Source organism: Rutilus rutilus (genome assembly GCF_951802725.1).
Source record: "Rutilus rutilus genome assembly, chromosome: 24".
Taxonomy (NCBI): Eukaryota; Metazoa; Chordata; class Actinopteri; order Cypriniformes; family Leuciscidae; genus Rutilus; species Rutilus rutilus.
In genome coordinates, this window is record NC_140228.1 from 19372381 (window position 1) to 19393242 (window position 20862).

The 20862-nt window shown below is 40.8% G+C and overlaps 1 protein-coding gene across 1 annotated transcript in view; it reads right to left on the reverse strand.

Annotated features, from left to right (window-relative positions):
* myripb (myosin VIIA and Rab interacting protein b) overlaps positions 1–20862 on the reverse strand; it is a 348507-nt gene that overhangs the window by 41540 nt on the left and 286105 nt on the right. Inside the window, exons 4-7 of the mRNA XM_084399265.1 lie at positions 10925–11061; positions 1880–1960; positions 683–780; positions 321–401 (exon numbers count right to left, since the gene is read on the reverse strand). Of these exons, the coding sequence (XP_084255391.1) occupies positions 321–401; positions 683–780; positions 1880–1960; positions 10925–11061 (397 nt within the window). The remainder of the gene's footprint in view (positions 1–320; positions 402–682; positions 781–1879; positions 1961–10924; positions 11062–20862) is intronic.

The window sequence follows — 20862 nt, forward strand, 5'->3', positions numbered from 1 at the left end:
TCAAAACACAGTTAAAACAGACTATTGTGAATTATTATAATAAACTTAAAACAACTGTTTTCTATTGTGATAATTATTTTTCAGGATTCTTTAATTAATAGAAAATTCAAAGAACAGCATTTATTTGAAGTAGAAAACTTTATAAAGTTATAGAAATAAAAGTATTAAATTCTTTAAAAAAATTAATGAATGACATTTTTTTTACTTTTAAGTATTATTACTTGTTATTATTATTATTATTATTATAATTTTTTTAGTTACAGTTAAATAAAACTACTATAAACTACAGTGTATTCTCTCAATCATAGAACAGCTCTTACTTTTTGAACAATTGTCGTTGCAAGTTCCTCTATGAGCTCTTCCTTGTGGTCACGCAAATACCGAGCCTCATTCTGTTTCTCCTGTCATATAAGAGAGAAAGAGACGCAGCAATAAGAGAGAAAAGTGCAGTATTTTTCTAACTGCAGTTAGATATTCAGGAAACATGAGGAAATGGTCAAAACAGAGAGATGGATAAGTCAACAACATTTGAACACTACAAATGATATTTTTATACAGGATTCTTAAATGGGTGTGGAGAAGAACAGATGGATGTACACATAAATGTCTGATTGATGAGTGAATATTTGGATGTCTGAATGAAGGATGATTTGGTGGTTTGACATGAACAGGAGTTTCTAACCAGGCTGTCTTTGTAGCTCTCTGCTTTAGCGATGGCTTCTTCTATCGCCTCCTCTGCCACACGTAGAGCGACAGTAAGCGTGTCTGCCATGCTGTGACCTGTATCCACACATACACACATCTTATTATGTTTAATGTCTATAAAACTAGATGCACAATGAAAGTAGATTGTTTTCTCTGTGTATGTGTGTGCTTTTGTGTATGTCGAGTGTTAATCTTCATAGAAATTCATAGACCATTCGAGTGCCTTAATAATTACAGCAATTGACCAGCACTCATAGTCAAGAGCCCTTGTTCCTAATGCCAATGGGTAACACAATATACCACAGGATTTATTCCTAAATTTCTGTGTGTGTGTGTGTACCTGGTAAACCCTATATTGTGAGAACCAAATGTAATTTTTTTTGTGTCCCCATGAGGAAAACAGCTTATAAATCCTACTAAATTAATTATTTTGAAAGTTTTCTGTGATGGGTAGGTTTAGGGTTAGGGGATAGAATATACCGTTTGTACAGTATAAAAATCATCACATCTACGAGAAGTCCCCATAATACTGTATGGTAACCCATGCTCGGAATTTGTCCTCTACATTTAACCCATCCAAGTTAGTGCACACACATTGTGAGTAGTGAACACACACACACAACAAACTGTGTGTGTGTGTGTGTGTGTGTGTGTGTGTGTGGTTACAGATTAGGCATTGGGTTCCATATACAGTTAATTAAAAAATAAATGAATACTTTTATTCAGAAAGGATGCATTAAATTGATCAAAAGTGACAATAAAAGACATTTGTAATATTACAAAAGATTGCTATTTCAAATAAATGTTGATCTTTTGGACTTTCTATTCATCAAAGAATCCTGAAAAAAATTTATCACGATTTCCACATCGTTTGCAACAATGTTTGCAACATTGATAATAATAAGAAATGTTTCAAAGTCAAATCAAGTCAAAGCACTAAATCAAGACTGGGCTGTTGAAAATTCAGTTTTGCCATCACAGGAATAAATTACATATATTAAAATAGAATATATTAAAATAGAAAACAGTTGTGATCATTAAAAATTGTGATAATGACAGCACAGGACTGAGATTAAGGATTAAAAGGTACAAGGCAGATTTAAAGTATCCTTATGGGTCTGGAATTTGAAAACATATATGCAGTGAGCAGAAGTATATTGATTTTTCATGTTACCTTCACTCTGCCTGTAGAGCGTGGAGTCACTGCCGTCACAAACACTGCCATTATCATTACTGCCTTCATGAGCGCTGACCTCTAACAAAACAACAGAGAAAGAGAGACATAAATCAAAGGAAAACAAAGGATTACAAAGCATTACATTACTCAGACATCTAGACAATCTACACAGACATCTCTTTTCAGTAATGTTCCCTTCTTTACTTGTGTTTGCCGAAAAGTTTTTTTAAGAATAATAGGCAACTATTGCAGAAAGCGCCTGGTTAAACTGTGTTGAAATACAATACGCACAAGTACTATCATTGTTTGGTAAATTCGTCCCTCAGGGTTGAAATGGCCCTCCTTCCACCTCCTCTTTAAATGTCATAGACTTATCTTTTTGTCTGTGAAAAGTCAGTGTTTGATGCTCTATTTTATCAGGTAATGCTGTCATTGAGATTTAGAGCAAAAAAAGTATGGGATGTAATGACGTTTTATATCTGCTAGCTTGTAATTTGTTGACAAAACTGATGAGAAATTTACAGAGAAACTAGGAATGTCATTGTCAGGAATAACATTTTGTGTGTTTGTGTGTGTGTGTTTAACAGTCAGATTCAATGCACTCAGTTATTTTATACTTTATTATTTACAATTATCATTTCAAATATTATTTGCTTATTTATATATGCTTCCTCAATGCTTGTCAGATTAAGATGACTTTTTAGAGACAATTTTGTTCCCAAATTATAGCTAAGAAACCCACAGAATAATTTAACTGCATTCATACACTCCCCCAAAAAAATAAAAATAATTTTTATTAAATTAAATTAAATATTGTTAAAAAGTTAAATTTCCAAACTGGTGTCACAGCATAATGTGTGTGTATTTTGCTCTTACACATTTGAAATGTACCAGGTTTGTACATGCAAATATATATACACACTTCCCATCCATGTTGTGCAGGAACTCTTAGGTCTGAGTGACTAAACACAATATTGCACAGACTAGTTGGAGGTCAAAACTAAAAGGTTAGCTTGAGAAAAAAAGTGAGAGACGTTACTGTGAAATGGATATACATGTCATTGCGCCCACCTGACCAGACGGTTACCTTTTCACTTTCTTTTTTCAGCTGACCCAGAGAGAGCGCTAGCTCAATATCACCATGACAACAGCACAGAGAAAAAGACCACCACACATCCTGCCTGGTCTGTAACCGCAACACGCAGAGCCAGTATCACTACTAGCAGAACGCAGCCAGGCAGAGATTGTCATGTTTACTGCATGATTTGAGAGCCATTATCATTAGAAACATCAGGAATGGCTGTTTTTGAGTTTTGAGTAAATATTGTGTAAAATAAAAGAATCATAATGAAATAATATTTAATAATAAAACATATAATAATTTAAAAAAATCAACACCTGAAATAGCTGTTTTGAGTTTATACTCTTCAAAATAACATACAAAAACAACTACTACTGCCACAAAAATATTTAGTAAAATTATCATACAAAAATAAAACAAATAAATCATATTACTATAATTTATAATAATTTAAATAATAATAAATAATATAAATTGCTGTTTTTGAGTTTAAATAAATACAAATCTAATCTAATCTAATCTAATATATTATATTACTATAATAGTAAAATAATACAACTATACCTACTTCTACTACAAATAATAATACATTTTTAATATAAAATAAAACATCAGAAATGTAAAAACAAAACAAAAAAAACTGTCACGCTGTGGCTGTATAAAGGAGCTTACGACGAAGGAGAATACAGAATCAACAGTAAATACACGTAGGGGAAACACAAGCAGAATGACTGTTTTTAAGTTTTGAGTAAATATTGTGTAAAATAAAATAAAATCCGTATTGGCATTGGTCATCCAAAATCTTATACTGTATGGTTCAAGAGCAATCTCACAAAAGATTCATAGAGCTGAAGGTCCTTGTATCCACAGCAAAGCAGAAACAGGAAATGTGATCTGGACACTGGAAAAGTCTACATACACTGCAGGAAATAATATCACCTCTTGAGTTCAGTACAGTCCCACCTTCAAAGAGTCATTTAAACTGAGTCTGGCTCATAGCTTAGGGATCACACACTATGAAATGACTTTCAATTTAGAAACACTGAGAATTCAAATGAGTTAATTTAGGAAATGTCAGTTCATTTGTGTGTACACATAAACTGATATAGACTAGCAGACTCACTCACTGACAGACTATCGGTTCTAAGAATAGCCCTTAATTTGGCTGAAAACAAGCTGAAAATCTAGAAACAGTATGTGTGCGTCTGACAAACTGATAATGGCACAGTTGTACACTATGACAACAGTATAATATGTGATCTTTGTCACACCCAAACACATAAACCATAAAAATAAAAATGTGGTAACCTTGCAAGGCATTTTTCAGTGTATACAGCACACAAAACACATGTCTGTATTACTCTCTCTTATTTATATGAACTCATACACAGATTTTTAGAGTATGGATGAGTCATATTCCCTACAGCTCAAAGACACATAAATCAAGGTCAACTTAGACACACATACTGTCACATTTTGGGGTTTGTTTCTTGTTCTCTTACGAGAGGTCTCTCGTACTGCGTAAGTATCTTACGCTAGGGGAAAATCCCTTTTCCGCAAGATATTGAAGCCAAAAAATTATCCTTAATTTTGTATTATTGTAAAACGCGTTGCGGCAGCATACAGACATAGGCAAGACGGCTCGCGTGCCTATTGGCTGTCCTGCGGCAACTGCAGCAGCCTATCGAGCGAGGCCTAGCAGACCCAATGAGGGTGCTTCGCACCCGCTGCGTCACATCCCGCCGAAACGGGCGTGGCTTAGGCCTATAAATCCAGCTCGCAGGCAGCTGATATCTGATTTTTCATCTCTTCAGTGAAGCTCACGCATCGCTGGATCCGGAGAGAAGCCGCGCCGTCTGAGGAAGCCTTTTCAGTGGGACGAGTCGTCACTGAAGTCGCTGGCCGCGCCGCCTTCAATCGCCTTCCTGCTGCGCTATCCGGCGCCTATATCCTTTGCTCTCTGTTCTGTGTGTGTGCTCGCCACCGCGACACACTCTATCTAAAAGAGCTTGCGTCTTTTTCAAGATGCCTTCCTGTGGCTCGTGCAGAGCCCCACTCAGCGACGGGGACCGCCATGTGATCTGCGTTTCCTGCTTGGGTGAGGATCATGCAGCTCTCGCGCTCGCTGACGGCGGCTGCCCTCATTGCGAGCTACTGCCTATGGCGACTCTGAGGACTCGCCTGGCACTTTTCTTAGAGACTGCACCCCTGCCTGCTGTGGTGCCACGCCGTAAAAAGCGCCGTGCTCAGCGGGTCCCGGAGCCCTCCCCCACAAAGCATTACCCCATACCCCCATAAAGCTAGCTCCGCTAGCGTCTCTTCCTGACGGACAGCGGCCGCGGTCTGCCGCTGCTTCCGTCGACGACGCCGATGAGAGAGCCGCGTTGGGGGAGGACGATTCCTGCTCTATCCTGGCGTCGGGCAGTGAGGATTGGGTGAGCTCTGTGGATCTCGCACCCACTGCTTGCGCATCGTCAGGAAAGAGAGCTAACATCGAGTCAGAGCTGATGCGTGTACTCGCACAGGCCGTGGCGAGCCTCGGCCTCGAGTGGTCTACGCCTGAGCAGCCTGCTCACAACCGGCTGGATGGATATTTTCTTCCTGGGGAGCGCGCTTCGCCTGCGTCCAGACCAGCGCCTTTTCTTCCTGAGTTACACGAAGAAGTCGCTAAGTCTTGGAACGCCCCCTTTTCAGCTAGAATGCGCTCTTCTGTTTCGCTGGCATTCTCCGCTGTTGACGATGCCAAAAACAGAGGGTACCATTCGCTCCCACCGGTCGAAGAAGCGATAGCAGCCCACCTTTGCCCGCCCTCCGCTGGACGGCGCGCTAAGCTGGCGCTACCATCGAAAGCCTGCTGGCCAAAACCTGTTTGCACTTCTGCCGTCAGGCAGACGTTACAGATCTCTGCGCACTAGAACATCTAGGCACAAAAACAGTTTTTTCCCCCATGCTATCTCCAGCTTAAACAGCTAAAACAGCAATTAACACCTGCTGTATAATTATGATCATATAGGGATTGTCAAAGTTTTTTTTTTTTTTTTTTTTTTTTTGTCATCTACTGAATTTTTCGTCAACGATACCAGGGACACCGAAACACCGGGGAACATGAAATTTGGTGGGCATGTAGCCCCACTAGACTTTTACGGAAAAATTTCGTTTGGTCCCCGGGGGCCACTCCCCCCCCGCACTGGGCCCCCCCAAACCCAAAAAATGCAGTTTTTCCTAAATAACTACCTGAACCGTGGCACCGAGGATGAAGAAATTTTTATGGTATGTTGCTCTTAAGGGCCCACATCAACCTAGCCCATAATCACTCATTTGTGATTTGCGCCCCTCCCATAAAAAATGAAAATGCAATATTATTCTGCTTTAATCGCCCCTATCTTCAGTTGAGATGTTCAGAACTGCACCATATTTCATGTGTATGATTAACTTGACATCCTCTGGGGGTATGGTAAGTTTCGTAGAATTTCATCCATGGGGGGGGTTTAAAATAAATTAGTTTATGTGCACATTTAGTGACTGTACACTCATCGGCCTGTAGATGGTGGTGTTGAGCGAAGGGTTGCTGGTTTAGGATGATACTGTCACTAAGGTTGCCAACTGTCCCGAATTAGGCGGGACATCCCGTATTTTGGGCCTAATTTATTTGTCCCGTGCGTGACCTCCCGTGTCCCGTTTTTTGACAAGCTGATAAACCACTGACTGATACAACAGCAACAGCAGCAGTGCTGACCACGACACTTGAGAATGATCACCGACACCTGTCATCATCCAATCACAGCTTTTTTTAATCACTGTTTTGAGACAAATCATTGTTTGATTTGCGAACATCCTCTGCCGTCTGGTCGCTTCCGCTTCAAGCCGGACTCGTCTCGCGCTAACGGTAATTTCCTTTCACTGTCCACGTTTTGATTTCGGCTAATCAATTTTGGCGAATGCAAACAACGTGATTATTGTTCATGAGTCTAACATCCAGCCACGCAAGAAAACATGTAATCTACCTGAGGGAATAATATGCTCAAAAAACATCTTAACTGTCACTTTTGATTAATGTAATGCATCCTTGCTGAATAAAAGTAGGCAATTACTTTCTTTATTTTTTTTCCCAAAAAATAATCTTACTAACCCCAAACTTTTGAACTGTAAGCCTAGTGTATAATGTTAAAAAAACTTTCTATTTTAGATAAATGCTGTTATTTTGAACTATGGTTTGTTTGTAATGTGACTTTTTTCATGTATGACATTAAAATTATTTTTAGAATTAAATACATAAATAGGTTAAGCAATACAAATGTGTTTATGTCTGATAACCTTTTAAACACAAACTTAACTGCAGACACTGAAATGACGTACACTGTGTGATACAGTACAAATATTTTGAGTGTCCCTCATTTTCCTATAAATAACCACGATTGTCCCGCATTTTCCTTTTCTGAAGTTGGCAACCCTAACTGTCACACACACACACATGCAGGAATACAAACAAACGCAAGCATGCACACACACTGACATCCACACGCACAGACACACACCCATACACACACATACAAATCCACAGACACACACACACAAACACACACGCGCACACACATGTACGCACGCATACATACACGCACAGACACACACACACACAGACACACACATACACACAGACAGACATGCACATACTACTACTTTTTTTAGGTATATACATAAACACGCAATACAGCCAAATTGCTCCACGTCATTTATTTTTGTGGAAAGCCAGTGCAGGCCTGAGCGGCGGTCATATTTTGTACCGCCATGCGGTACATCTAGTTCATTCAGTACTTGAGAGAGAAGCAAGAGGTTTTTTTTGTGTAAATACATATACACATTTTATTTATAGAGCTGTACACACAATGCACAAATCTGTACATAACTGTTTCAGATGTATACTAAAACTATTATTATTGTTTATTCTATTTATTTATGTTCTCATTTAAATGCCTGTTCTAATGTCATATATGTATGTATGTACCAAGAGCTCCTGTAAAAACCACAAAAAATTCCTTGTGTGTTTGTGCACACTTGGCGAATAAAGCTCATTCTGATTCTGATTCTGATTCTGATATTGTAGCTTATTGCATATTCAGTACAAGCTATGGAAAAAATTGAGACCACTGTAAAATTATCAGTTTCTCTGGTTTTACAATTTATAGGTATGTGTTTGGGTAAAATTAACATTTTTGTTTTATTCTATAAACTACTGAAAACATTTCTCCAAAATTTGAAATAAAAATGTTGTCATTTAGAGCATTTATTTGCAGAAAACGACAACTGGTCAAAATAACAAAAAAGATTGTCAGACCTGTTGTCAGACCTCGAATAATAGAAATAAAATAAGTTCATATTCATTTTTAAACAACACAATACTACTGTTTTGAAAACTGTGTTTAGAGTTTTGCAAAAAGTTTGTTTTTCAATTGCAAACTGAGTGTAAAGTATATAATGTGCTTGCAGTTTTGCAGACTTGGTCTGAAGATTTGGTACATGAGTGAATGGTTTCGCTAGGGTTACCGAGAGGGGACATGTTCGGTTCACTTAGTTTTGTAGTGGCCACAACATATAAACTCGTGGGAACGTGATAATATGTTGTTGCCACGAGATATTAATTCGTGAGAACTTCATATTAAGTTGTGGGAACGTGATAATAAATCGTGGCCACGAGATAATTTTGTTGAGGTAACGATACCATTATGTCGTGGCTATGCGATGTAAAGTCGTGGCATCGAAGTCATATGTGGAGGGAACGATATATTTTTCTTGTGGCCACGAGTTATGTTGAGGGTAGCCTACCACACCGGTCAATACTGTAACCATATACAGCAGTCGGAGATGGAGATGAATGATGAAATAACATTTTACTTTGAATTAGGAATGTCATATAAAGATATAGTGCGGTCTCTGGCATTAAGACATGGGTACGTTATAAATGAAAGACACCTGAAGCGCACTCTTAAGTTGAATGGGCTTTTTTGTCGGAAATTTGCTGGCTTGAATGAAATACTCGGGTCACGAATAAAGTCCCATTTAAGGCAATAAACAAAAACAAATTATGAGAAACTTAAATTAACAAATAACAAACTAAATTATGATGACCGGGGTAAAAGGAGGAGCCCGTATCGCGTGTGAGGATTCGGTTCCCAGATGTTATAACACTGGTAGCCACGAGAAACGGATGTCGTTCCCTCAACATATTAAGTCGTGGCCATGAGAAACGGATGTCGTTCCCTCAACATATTAAGTCGTGGCCATGAGAAACGGATGTCGTTCCCTCAACATATTAAGTCGTGGCCATGAGAAATGGATGTCGTTCGCTCAACATACGATCTCGTGCCCACGAGATATTATGACGTTCCCACGACTTAATATCACGTTCCCACGAGTTTATATGTTGTGGCCACGACAAAACTAAGTGAACCAAACATGTCCTCTCCCAGTCACCGTATTTCGCTAAGTGGGCCTCAAGTTCCACTTTTAGTGTCTAAGCAATTTGAAAAAACGGTAATCAGGTATACAAAAAAGTTAACTTTAAAATGTGTTTAATACATCACAAAGCAGTATATGCATTGCTCTAACAAATGTATTGTGATTGCAGTGTTAAAAAGTAATTGTCAAAGTGATATATCATTTAATCAAACCTATGAAATATTGCTTCTCTATCTGCTCTGTTCTGTCTCTTTGCCTTGCTCTATCTCTCTCTCTGGGTGCAGTAAAAGTGTGGTGTTATAGAGGTAGACCATTTAACAACTGCAGCCATGACCTACTGTGAGATCACTTCAATGTTTCACATCAATGTTTCTTGTTTAATTTGATCTGTGTGTTTTTCAAGGACAGAGAGAAACAGTCAAGCAAGCTTGAACACACAAACATGCATTCATTCGCTTATGAGCGAACTATAGCTGAACTACACAAACTGCGACTACACATAAATACTCGCTCTCTTGCACAGATTAACCTGTACTAGGACGTGAACCCTCATGACACACCAGCACACAGACAAACACGAGGACTAGAGTGCAAATGAAACTATAAAGCAGTGACAGATCACTTATAAGGGGGAGGAAGTTACTCAATCATTACGTCACTGTCCACACACACATTCAATGTGCTCACTGACTCATGTTGGATAATCCGCATTTCTCATTTCAAATGAAAGCCTAGCAGCAGTAATCCTATTTCTTCTGATAGCGAGAGATAGAGAGAGAGATGAAAGGTATATGTGGGTGTTAGTCTGATGGTAAGGGGATTATTTCATTTTACACTATACTACACATAAAATAGTTTTAGTAGTGACTAGTGAGCTACTACTATCACCATTGCACTGTTACCCTTTTTATCACATGGATTGATAGCAAAACTATATAGGTCAGTTATTCTAGTATAACTACTAGCATAGTGATACTAACATGATGCTGGGAGATGCTAAAGCATTATCACTTGCTAATCTGTAGCCTACTGTGGTATCACTAATTTTGGATGTAACTAAACACTGAATGTCTTGTTGAAAAAATATGCCTCTACCTACCTTTTTGCAAAACTCATACAATTCACTGCAGTTTCCAGCTGAAATGAACACTAGGTGCAGTAAAACAACACATTTTTGTTCACACAAATAATGATCACAAGGGCAGATTATCAATTAATTAAGAATTATCTTTGAGCGACTCCTTGTACAATACTATTTTATGACCTCAAAACACTTTAACATAGGGCATGATTTGTAAACGAATATATTTTGACGTTTGCATCACATTATCAACTGCATATGTACTTCTGTACTTCTTTCTGACCGAGTAGACTTGCTCTGTAGCTCAAATGGTACAACATTGCACTTGGGTGTGAGTCCCATAAATGTGATAAAGTAAGTTGTATGTTACTTAAAATATAAAAATTATACACACACTAAATTCTGGATGTATGTGTGTATTTGGTACCTGGTAACTCAGACAATGCTCCTCTTTCGATGATGTGTTTCCTGTAGAGGGTCTTCAGCACTTTGGCACTGCCAAATCTCTTAAACCGACTCTTCACATTATTGTAGTACCATTCTAGAGACTGTGTCCTCAAGAGCCTACACACAGAAGAAAGTGGTTGAATGTTAAATTGAACATAATAAACTCAGATTAATTCCACTATACAAATAAATACAAAGCAATAGATGAAATGCTATTCTTATTCTGGCTGCAGGATTATTCTAGTTATAACTATAATGCTGAGATTCTGTAGTGTGTAACCAGTGTCACTGTTTTATTACAAATACTATAAAGCAAATGCTGTATTTTATTTATAATAGAACATTACTTTAAAAATTAATTGTGTATGCATTGCCAAAATAGAACTAATGTCTTTTCTCTGCACTATTTCATCGAGTAAAAATACTTTGTAATTAGTGTGTAGTCATTGCTCAGTGACAACTATTAGGCTGACATTGCTTTATTATAGACATTGTGCAGCCATTACTCTATTTTAATGATTGTGCTGTCTCTGCTCTATTATAACTATTTAAGATCAATGACCTATTGCAATTAAATTTAAAAAATGTCTTCATTATTATAAATCTATCATTGCCTTTTGACTTGCTTTATTACATCAATTTGGGAGTCATTGTTCTAAAACAACTATTTTGCTGTCACTACTCTGGTTAGGGTATAACACTGCTTTAATAGAACTGTCAAGTAATCTCTATGACAACTATGTGCTTTATGGCAATAATTATAAGTAAATTAGTACTTTCCTGTGTTGTACAGTTTATTGCTATGACAAAAAAATAGAACACAGTGACTGCTCACTTATATTTTCCCCATTCATTTTCTCCATAGGAATTCCAAAAAATCTTCAGTTTTCCCAAAACTCATATTTATTCAATAGGAAATTTTCATCTAAATGAGATCTGAATTAAATCTGTGCAGGGAATTAAAATACTCATCTGTCCGTCTGCCAAGCTCCCTGACACTTCCCATGGTAAAAGAGATCATTACCATAATTGGCTTTCTGAAGCTTTAATGAATATAACTTGTGTCCATAGGGCAACATGAGCAGGCGGACAGAGATGGATGACAAGAGAGAAACAGACACAGGGTTTGTAATAAATGAAATCCCAAATAAATGTTTTTCTCTTTCTGTGAATACTGGGAAATTGTGCTTATTTAGTAGTATTACTAGTATTGCGTCAACATTTTCTCTATTAAAAGTAAAAAACATAGTTCAGCGAAAAAAACAAAACAAATTTAATTGTTTAGACAAACCAAACTAGTTCAACAGAAAATCAGGGGCGTAGCAGCTGTGGGGGATGGAGGGACACGTCCCCCCTACTTCTATTTAAAGGTGATTCTGTTCCCTGTACTTTTCCAACACACCACCACTATTCCAGTCCATGTTCTTTGGTGTTGGTTAAATAGGTTTGTGTGAACTAAAATTCAGCCAATCACAGGTGAGTGTCAGTGTTGCTCTGTTCTTTCTCTTATTCATTGTCATTTTTATTTGACAGGCTGAGAACCTTATGTTAAATTCATTGCACTGCACTGCACTGCATTAAAAACAGAGGACAATATCATAATTCTTTCAAACACAGTGTATTTTATTTTCTATCATGACCACACTCGGAAGTGAAGTAATGGTAATGGTAATGGATATGACAAGGTTAATGTATTTGGTCTAGGTGGAATAGATCTGCTACGCTGCTGCTGCAGAGCAAGGACAGCGACTTGCTACTGCCAATACATAAACACATTGCTTTGAGCATGTAAGACATACATACATAAGCATATATGAAATTACACACTAAAAACTCCTGGGTTAAAAATAACCCATAATGGGTTATTTTTGCCCCAACTCCTGGGTTAAAAAGGGACCAACTAATTTATGGGTTATTTCAACCCAGAAAACTGGGTTATTCTTTTTGACCCAAATTCTGTGTTAAATACCTGACCCAAATGTTGGGTTTAAAATCCCAACATCTGGGTAGAGATAACCCACAAATTAGTTGATCCTTTTTTACTATCCCAGTATGTCTTATTTCAGAAAATAAAACTTTGTTTTACATTATATTACACTTCAAGCACTTTTAAATTTTTATTGAAAAAAAAACACACACTTGGACATGTTTATTTTCCTATTTATTTTAGGTCACACTGTAATAACAATATTAGAAATAAAAAATAGAAAAATAAACAACAATTCTCTGAAGAGCCTCATCCTCATCTATGTCTTCATCTGAAAGACAGAAAACAAGACAACATGAGTATTGTTAATAAGTCGAGACAATTGTGAACCACTCACCAGACACTCTTTCATTATCAAGCTAACAAATAATCACTTTTAAGGGAATGCTGTGGCTTTTTTTTGTACGTGGCCCAAATTGCCAGTTAACTAATGTGGTTATTTTGCAGCATTACCCATTTTGTGTGAATGACAGTCTATACTGTCCATCTTTTCTTTCATTAACAAGTGTAATGACATTAATGCAAAGGTGAATATCTGGCCCATTCTTATGCATAACAGCTTAAAGACAAGTATCTTTTAGGGTTATATAGATATGCATACCCCACTGTCGAAGAAGTTGTGACTTTCACAAAATCTTGCACTGACACATTTAAGCCTTATTAAAGAAAAATATTTAGGTATAGAGAGATGATATAAGGGCAGTAAGAGTAAAATGCTCACCTCAGCTCAGACAGCCGCCACTCAGTTAGCTTATCAACGACAAAGCTGTCCATTCAAAATGACCTGGAGAAAAACATAGCAATATAGAGGTTAGCAACAATTCGAAGACTTGACCCGCTTCTTTAACTCTCCTACTTCAGCCAGTAGAGCACTGTATAATATGATAAGCACGGCGCAGCTGGTAACCATAACTCAACTATTGTGTTGCTTCGTCGCTCTGTACTGTAGCCGCGGCTAAAGGGGGTCGCACACCGGACGAGAAGCGCAGCGCTGGGCCGCGTCCCGTCTAGGACAACTCGAGGTATCGCACACCGGACGCGCACTCTCTCAGTTTATGGCCGCGCAGCACCATGTCTTTAAAATTCAAACACATTACTCTGTATGAGTGTACACACACCGGCGGCGCCATCCGGCGTCTGTCTACGGCGCCCAGCAATGGCTCAGGACTGTGTTCAAAATCCTGCCACGCCATTTACATAGTTTTATATTAAATTGACATTATATTTGTCTCAAATCGTCGTTGATGTATATACTGAACTTACCATGTGCTGCAATATACATTTAGTTTTACATTCATTCACAGAAATGAGCTGATTGAATGAAAATTGCTGATGTTATCGGATTTATAGGTGAGATTCTCAATTCATTCAGTTAACGGACGATCTGAGGTAGCTAAACTGACTGCAGACTTAACAACGATTGTATTTAATTGTACAGTACATTCAGAACATAGTACAGACATTATCTTAATTTCATAATGTCCTTAAACATAACAATATTGCTGGCCATAAACTGAGAAAGTGCGCGTCCAGTGTGCGATACCTCGAGTTGTCCTAACGTTAGATGTTGTCGCGATAGCCGCAGCTACATGTCAACCACAGAATTACCACGGCTAACGCTAGTCTCAACGTAGCAACTAAGCCATGGTAACTGTTTTTAGCAAATGGTGCTAAACTAGCAACGGGGACATGGACAGAGAAAAGTTTACGTTACAACAACACTGAAAATACTCTCTTACCTTGAATATAGATGAAGTTGTACCGAAGAAGCACAGCCAAAAACGGATCGAGCGCGAAGAGGCGGTTATTTCAAACGACTGTTGTGAGAAAATTCCGGGCAGGCCCGAGAGAGAGAGAAAGCCAACCCTATAACCCAGAACATGGGTTACTCTTTGAAAAATAACCCAGAAACCCAAACAACCCAGGAGTTGGGTCAACATATTAGCCCTATAACCCAGAAAATGGTTACTCTCTGAAAAAATAACCCATAATTTTAACCCAACACAAATAACGTACTCGGTTACTAACGTAACCTCGGTTCTCTCTAGAAGAGGGAACGAGTACTGCGTAATAGATTACGCTAGGGGAAAAACTCTTTTCCACGAGATATTGAAGCCAAAAATTATCCTTAATTTTGTAATATTGTAAAACGCGTTGCGGCAGCATGCAGACATAGGCGAGACGGCTTGCGCGCCCATTGGCTGCTCTGCGGCAACTGCAGCAGCCTATCGAGAGAGGCCCCTCATATAAATGAGGGCCTATAAATAAGGCTCCTATAAAGAAGGCTGATAAAATCTGGTTTTTCATCGCCCAAGCGAACCAGATCGTGATGCATGAACGGCAAGATACGCAGTACTCGTTCCCTTTTCTAGAGAGAACCGAGGTTACGTTAGTAACCGAGTACGTTCTCTTACGAGAGGTCTCTCGTACTGCGTAATAGCTTATGCTAGGGGAACAGTGTAAAACGCCGTGCGTGCTGAGATCCAACACTAAGGTCCCAAGGGCAGGTGCCCGGGGCTCATACAGTGCATAATCATCAGGGACTCACAGAGAGTCTGGGAAGAGGGGCTAGAATAGCATCATTCCCGTAGAAAGTAGTGTTCCACACAGTCAGGGCGAACTCGGCCTGGACTGATAAGTATTAGGGGACTTATTAGCGACGCTCTAGCAGTTTCAGCATCCTGAGCCGATAGCATCGGGCAGACAATACTGATTTATTAGACCGAGAGAAGCTTAGCCTGCAAAGCGGGAACCTCTAGGTTGTAGAACCTTATAAATGTAGACGGAGAGGCCCAGCCTGCCGCCATACAGATATCTTGTAAGGCAATCCCACTAGACCAAGCCCACGACGAGGCCATGCCTCTTGTGGAGTGCGCTTTGACACCTAACGGGCACTGCAGGCCCTTAGATGTATAAGCCAGCGCTATTTGGGGACAAAAAACGCCTCAGCGCGTTGTCGACTGCCATCATTTCCAGGCAGTTTATGTGTAGAAGCTTTTCCCGCTTTCCAAGGTTTCAGAGCTGAGATGCATTTCTGATCGACCTTGAGGCGTAAGAGACCGGAGGTCCACGCTCGACGCGGTACTCGCGCTTTTAGCCAGAACTGCAGCGGGCGCATGCGAAGCAGACCCAGCTGAAGCACTGGAGATGCTGAAGCCATGAGACCCAGCATCTCCTGAAACTTTTTGAGCGGGACTAAAGTGCCGTAGCGAAAAGTTTTCATCATGCGCTGAATACTCAGTCTGCACTGTGGCGACAGCTGTGCTGTCATAGACAGCGAGTCCAGTTCTGTGCCCAGAAAATATATTTTCTGACTGGGAGACAGCGAACTCTTCGCCCAATTGACTTTGAGACCTAGATTCTCGAGATGATCGAGTAATATGGTCCTATGTTCTATGAGCTCTGAGTGTGATCGAGCTAGAACCAGCCAATCGTCCAAGTAATTCAGAACTCGTATGCCCCGGAGTTTCAGGGGTGCGAGCGCTGCATCCATGCACATCGTGAATGTACGGGGTGCTAGGGACAGGCCAAACGGCAGGACTGTGTATTGATATGCCTGGCCCTCGAAGGCGAATCTCAAAAATCGCCTGTGACGTGACGCTATTTGTATTTGGAAATACGCGTCCTTCAGATCTATTGACATAAACCAGTCCCCTTGGCGAATTTGCGAGAGGATTTTCTTGGTTGTGAGCATTCTGAACCGTCGTTTCAGAAGTGCTTTGTTCAGCTGTCTTAGATCTAAAATGGGTCTGAGACCCCCGTCTTTTTTGGGTACCAGAGAATATCTGCTGTATATGCCCCCTTCGCTCTGAGCTTGTGATAAGGGTTCTATGGCCCCTTTGCTCAATAGTTTCGCTATTTCGGCTCGAAGTAGGTGTGCTACTTCCTTTTCCACCGTAGTTTCGGTTCGCACCGCGTAACGTCGTGGGCGTCGAACGAACTGTAGCGAATACCCTCTTTTTATAATGTTCAGCACCCACTCTGATATCCCGGGAAGCTTTGCCCATGCGTTCGCATGAATAGCTAGGGGTAGAATGATATCTGGGCTCTGGCCGCGACATAGTGGCGAACGGAGAGCACCAGTATGCTGTAACATAAACGCCGTGCTTGCAGCGTGTGAGGCGGGGGGCGCGCTGATCACAGCGGGTAGCCTGCCCGTGCTCAGCTCTCCTATAGCGGTTCGCTGAGAGAGAGCGAGCGGGGCGAACCCCATAGGGCTTGTCATGTCTGTGAGTGAATGTGGGCGCGGGACAGCGGGCACATTCATAACACTGAAAACACCGTCTGTTTGGGCAGACTGTATATGTGTTGGTTTCGTTTTTACAGAAACCGTGAGATATGCAGTGTGTAGTGTGTAGTGCAGGCACATTCACTACATCTAGTGCACAATCGACATGAGTCGATTTTATTTGTGCGAGCCGTGTGTGGCGGGCTGTGCTTGTGTGTAGGAATGAGCACTGGGCTGTGGGCATTTTTACTACACTCATAACACAATCGGCTGTTGCCGGAATACCAGAAAATACACTCTTTATGGGATTTATCTGGGTCACCGTAAAACGGCGTTTGTGTGCAGGCAAACGGGCTGTAAAACCGGCTTGTTTTCTGCTAAATACACTGGAACAGTCACATTTTCTGGAACTGAACGAGCGAGAAGTTTTGGTGGAAGTCCGGCCGCAGCGGGACTTGAACACCGTAATTTCCCTAGACTGGCTAGGAAGACTTTGAGTTGCCATAGAAACGGTGTTTGGGTGCAGGCAAGCGGGTTGTACAACGCGCTCGTTGGCTGCAAAATACACATCTGCAGTCGCCTTTTTAAGGGAACTGACAGAACGAAAGCATTGACGGCATAATTTTATCTGCCGGCAGACCTGGGATTCGAACACGGGTCTCTTATGCGAAAGCCTAAGATTCCACCACTGAGCCACAGGGGGAGAACACATAAGCTTTCAGTTAGCGCGAGCATATAAGAGAGCGTCAACATGTCTTGTGACGGCATTTGTTTGCAGGCGTGTATTATAACAGGCTCGTTTGCTGCAATATTGATATTTCCAGTCGCCTGAGCTTAAGAGGGGACTGAGAAATGTGTGAGAAATGGAGGTTGGTCCAGCCTCAGCGGGACTAAAACACTCTTTTCTCCTTTCGCCAGCTACTCTCCTAACGTAAAGAGAGCTAGCCGCGTGACCGTCCACTTCTGACATCCCATGTGAGCGGCGCAGTTAGTGCGGCTCGGACAGAGGGAGAGGGACGACCATTCCTTACTGCTAGAAGCCAGGATAGAGCAGCTGTAATCCTCCATAAACGCGGCTTCTTCGTCGTCATCTATGACGGAAGCGGCAGCAGACGGCGGCCGCTGTCCGTCAGTAAGAGACTCGAGCGAAGCAGGCGGCGAAGCTGGCGGGCGAACCGGCGAGCTTTCGCGGGTTGGAGGAGGGTTCCGGGACCCGCTGAGTACGGCGCTTTACTGCGCGGCACCGCAGCGGGCGGAGGTGCAGTCTCGACGAAAGATGCCAGGCGAGTCCTCAGAGTCGCCACGGGCATCAGCTCTCAGTGAGGGCAGCCGCCGTCGGCAAGCGTGAGAGCTGCATGTTTCTCACCCAGGCAGGAAACGCGACGACATGGCGGTCCCCGTCACTGAGTGGGGCTCGGCACGAGCCACAGGAAAAAGGGCATCTTGAAAAAGACGCCCGGCTCTTTTAGTGCAATGAGAGTGTGTGTCGCGGCGGCGAACACACAAACACACACAAAACACAGTAGAGGAGAAAAGGATATAACGCCAGAAAGCGCAGCAGGAACGGCGACTGAAGGCGGCGCGGCCAGCGGCTTCAGGTGCAGTGGCTCGTCCCGCTGATAAGGCTTTTTCTGACGGCGCGGCTTCTTTCTCTCAGGATCCAGCGATGCGTGAGCTCCGCTGAAGAGATGAAAAATCAGATTTTATCAGCCTTCGAGCCTTATTTATAGGCCCAAGCCACGCCCGTTTCGGCGGGGCCTCTCTCGATAGGCTGCTGCAGTTGCCGCAGAGCAGCCAATGGGCGCGCGAGCCGTCTCGCCTATGTCTGCATGCTGCTGCAACAATTTTACAATATTACAAAATTAAGGATAATTTTTGGCTTCAATATCTCGTGGAAAAGAGTTTTTCTCCTAGCGTAAGCTATTACGCAGTACGAGAGACCTCTCGTAAGAGAACCCAGGAGTTTTTAGTGTGTACCCATTGCAGGTGGGGCTGGGGAAGGTGGAGGGTTTCAGAGGAACTTTGAAAGTAGAAAAAATTGCTTCAGCTCACATTGACCAACTGTTTGCACATTGAGCAGCACGCTCATTGGCTATAGATGCAACAGGAACCAATCAGTTTGTGCTGTGTAGTTAATGATGTAATTGTCAGCTAAGTAGAGATTCATGAAAGAACTTGGTATTTATTTCACAATTGAATTTCTGTTATGATTTGAGGTAACGCTAGAAATGATCTTTCCCCATTAAAGAAAACAACCCGTTTTGCATTGAATATGTAATTTCTATATTAGCTTTTAGTTCATTACTTCTATGTTCTTAACTTTAATTGGTGTGTAGGAAAGACAAGCTGCCTTATCTCAGAGCAGTAATTAAGTAAGTCGTGGGAAGTTATTGACACATTAGATTGATATAGAAAAATGCATGAATGAGAAAATAAAGCATGGGATGTTAAATGAAGAGAGGTATAAAGCATGATAAGTCGCAAAAAAATGTGATACTTGCCCTGTCTGACACAGGGGTTTTCAAACCTGTCACTGCACATTTTGAATGGGTGCGTCTCAATCTGCTCCCTAGTTCAGTAGTCAAGGCACAGGGAGTCAGGCCCAATACACATTGGGAACTGATGACTCTATTTCCGCACACATGACAATGTCTGCATGTCACAATGAGAGTCGAAGATCCAATTGCAAGCAAGCAATTTATTGACAAACAGGTTGAACTGATGGAAACACTCAAAACACCATGATTAGCAGAGGGGCGACCTGGAAGCAGATATACAGGAGAGGATGAGTTATATGAATAGTCCTTGAGCGGATGTCAACGGTAACTGGAAGAAGAGGACTCCAACGATCTCCAGAAGTCTGGGAACACAGACGAGATCTAGGAATATCTCCGCAAGGAAACCAGGCACCGGAACTGGGTAAGAGAGCACAAACAGGAATGACGAACCGACACCATGCAATAATCACTCCCGCTAGATATAGGCAGCTAACAAACAGAATTAACTAGCTGCAGCTGCGGGCTGATTAAGCGATCAGCTGGTTTCTAAGCAACAAACAAGCAACACACACATAGATCCCACACCCACAATCAAATGAACAGATACACAAAATGAACACATGGATCGATGAACCGTGACACTACATTGTACAACATTACTACTGGTATTTATGAATAACAGCAGAACTGAAATCTTTATGACGTTATTTTTTTTATGTTATTTGTGTATTATGATAAATACTTTGCTTGTTTATAAATTATAAATGTAATCTAGATTATGTCCATTACCTGTCTAACAATTTATGTTTATACTTAAAAAAATATAATTAAATAATTAATTATATCTATATAATTAATCAAGTGTCATTATGTGTTGTGAGTAGGCTCACGTGGTTTACGTTTTTTATGCTACAGAACTTCTGTTAAGGGAACATAGTGAGCATTGATTCACCCTGGTTTTCACAGTGCATTGTGGGACTTTTTAGGGAGCAAACTTTCAGTGCACTGTTATGATTTTGTATTTAAAATGGCCGACTCCCTATTCAGTGCCCTGACTACTGAACTAGGGAGCTGATTTTTTTGTCTTTGTCTCCTCTATCTGAAACACCCACTTCAGGTCTTGCAGTCTCTACTAATAAGCTGATGAGTTGAATCAGGTGTGTTAGATGAGGGAGACATACAGAATGTGCAGCACAGGGGGTCCT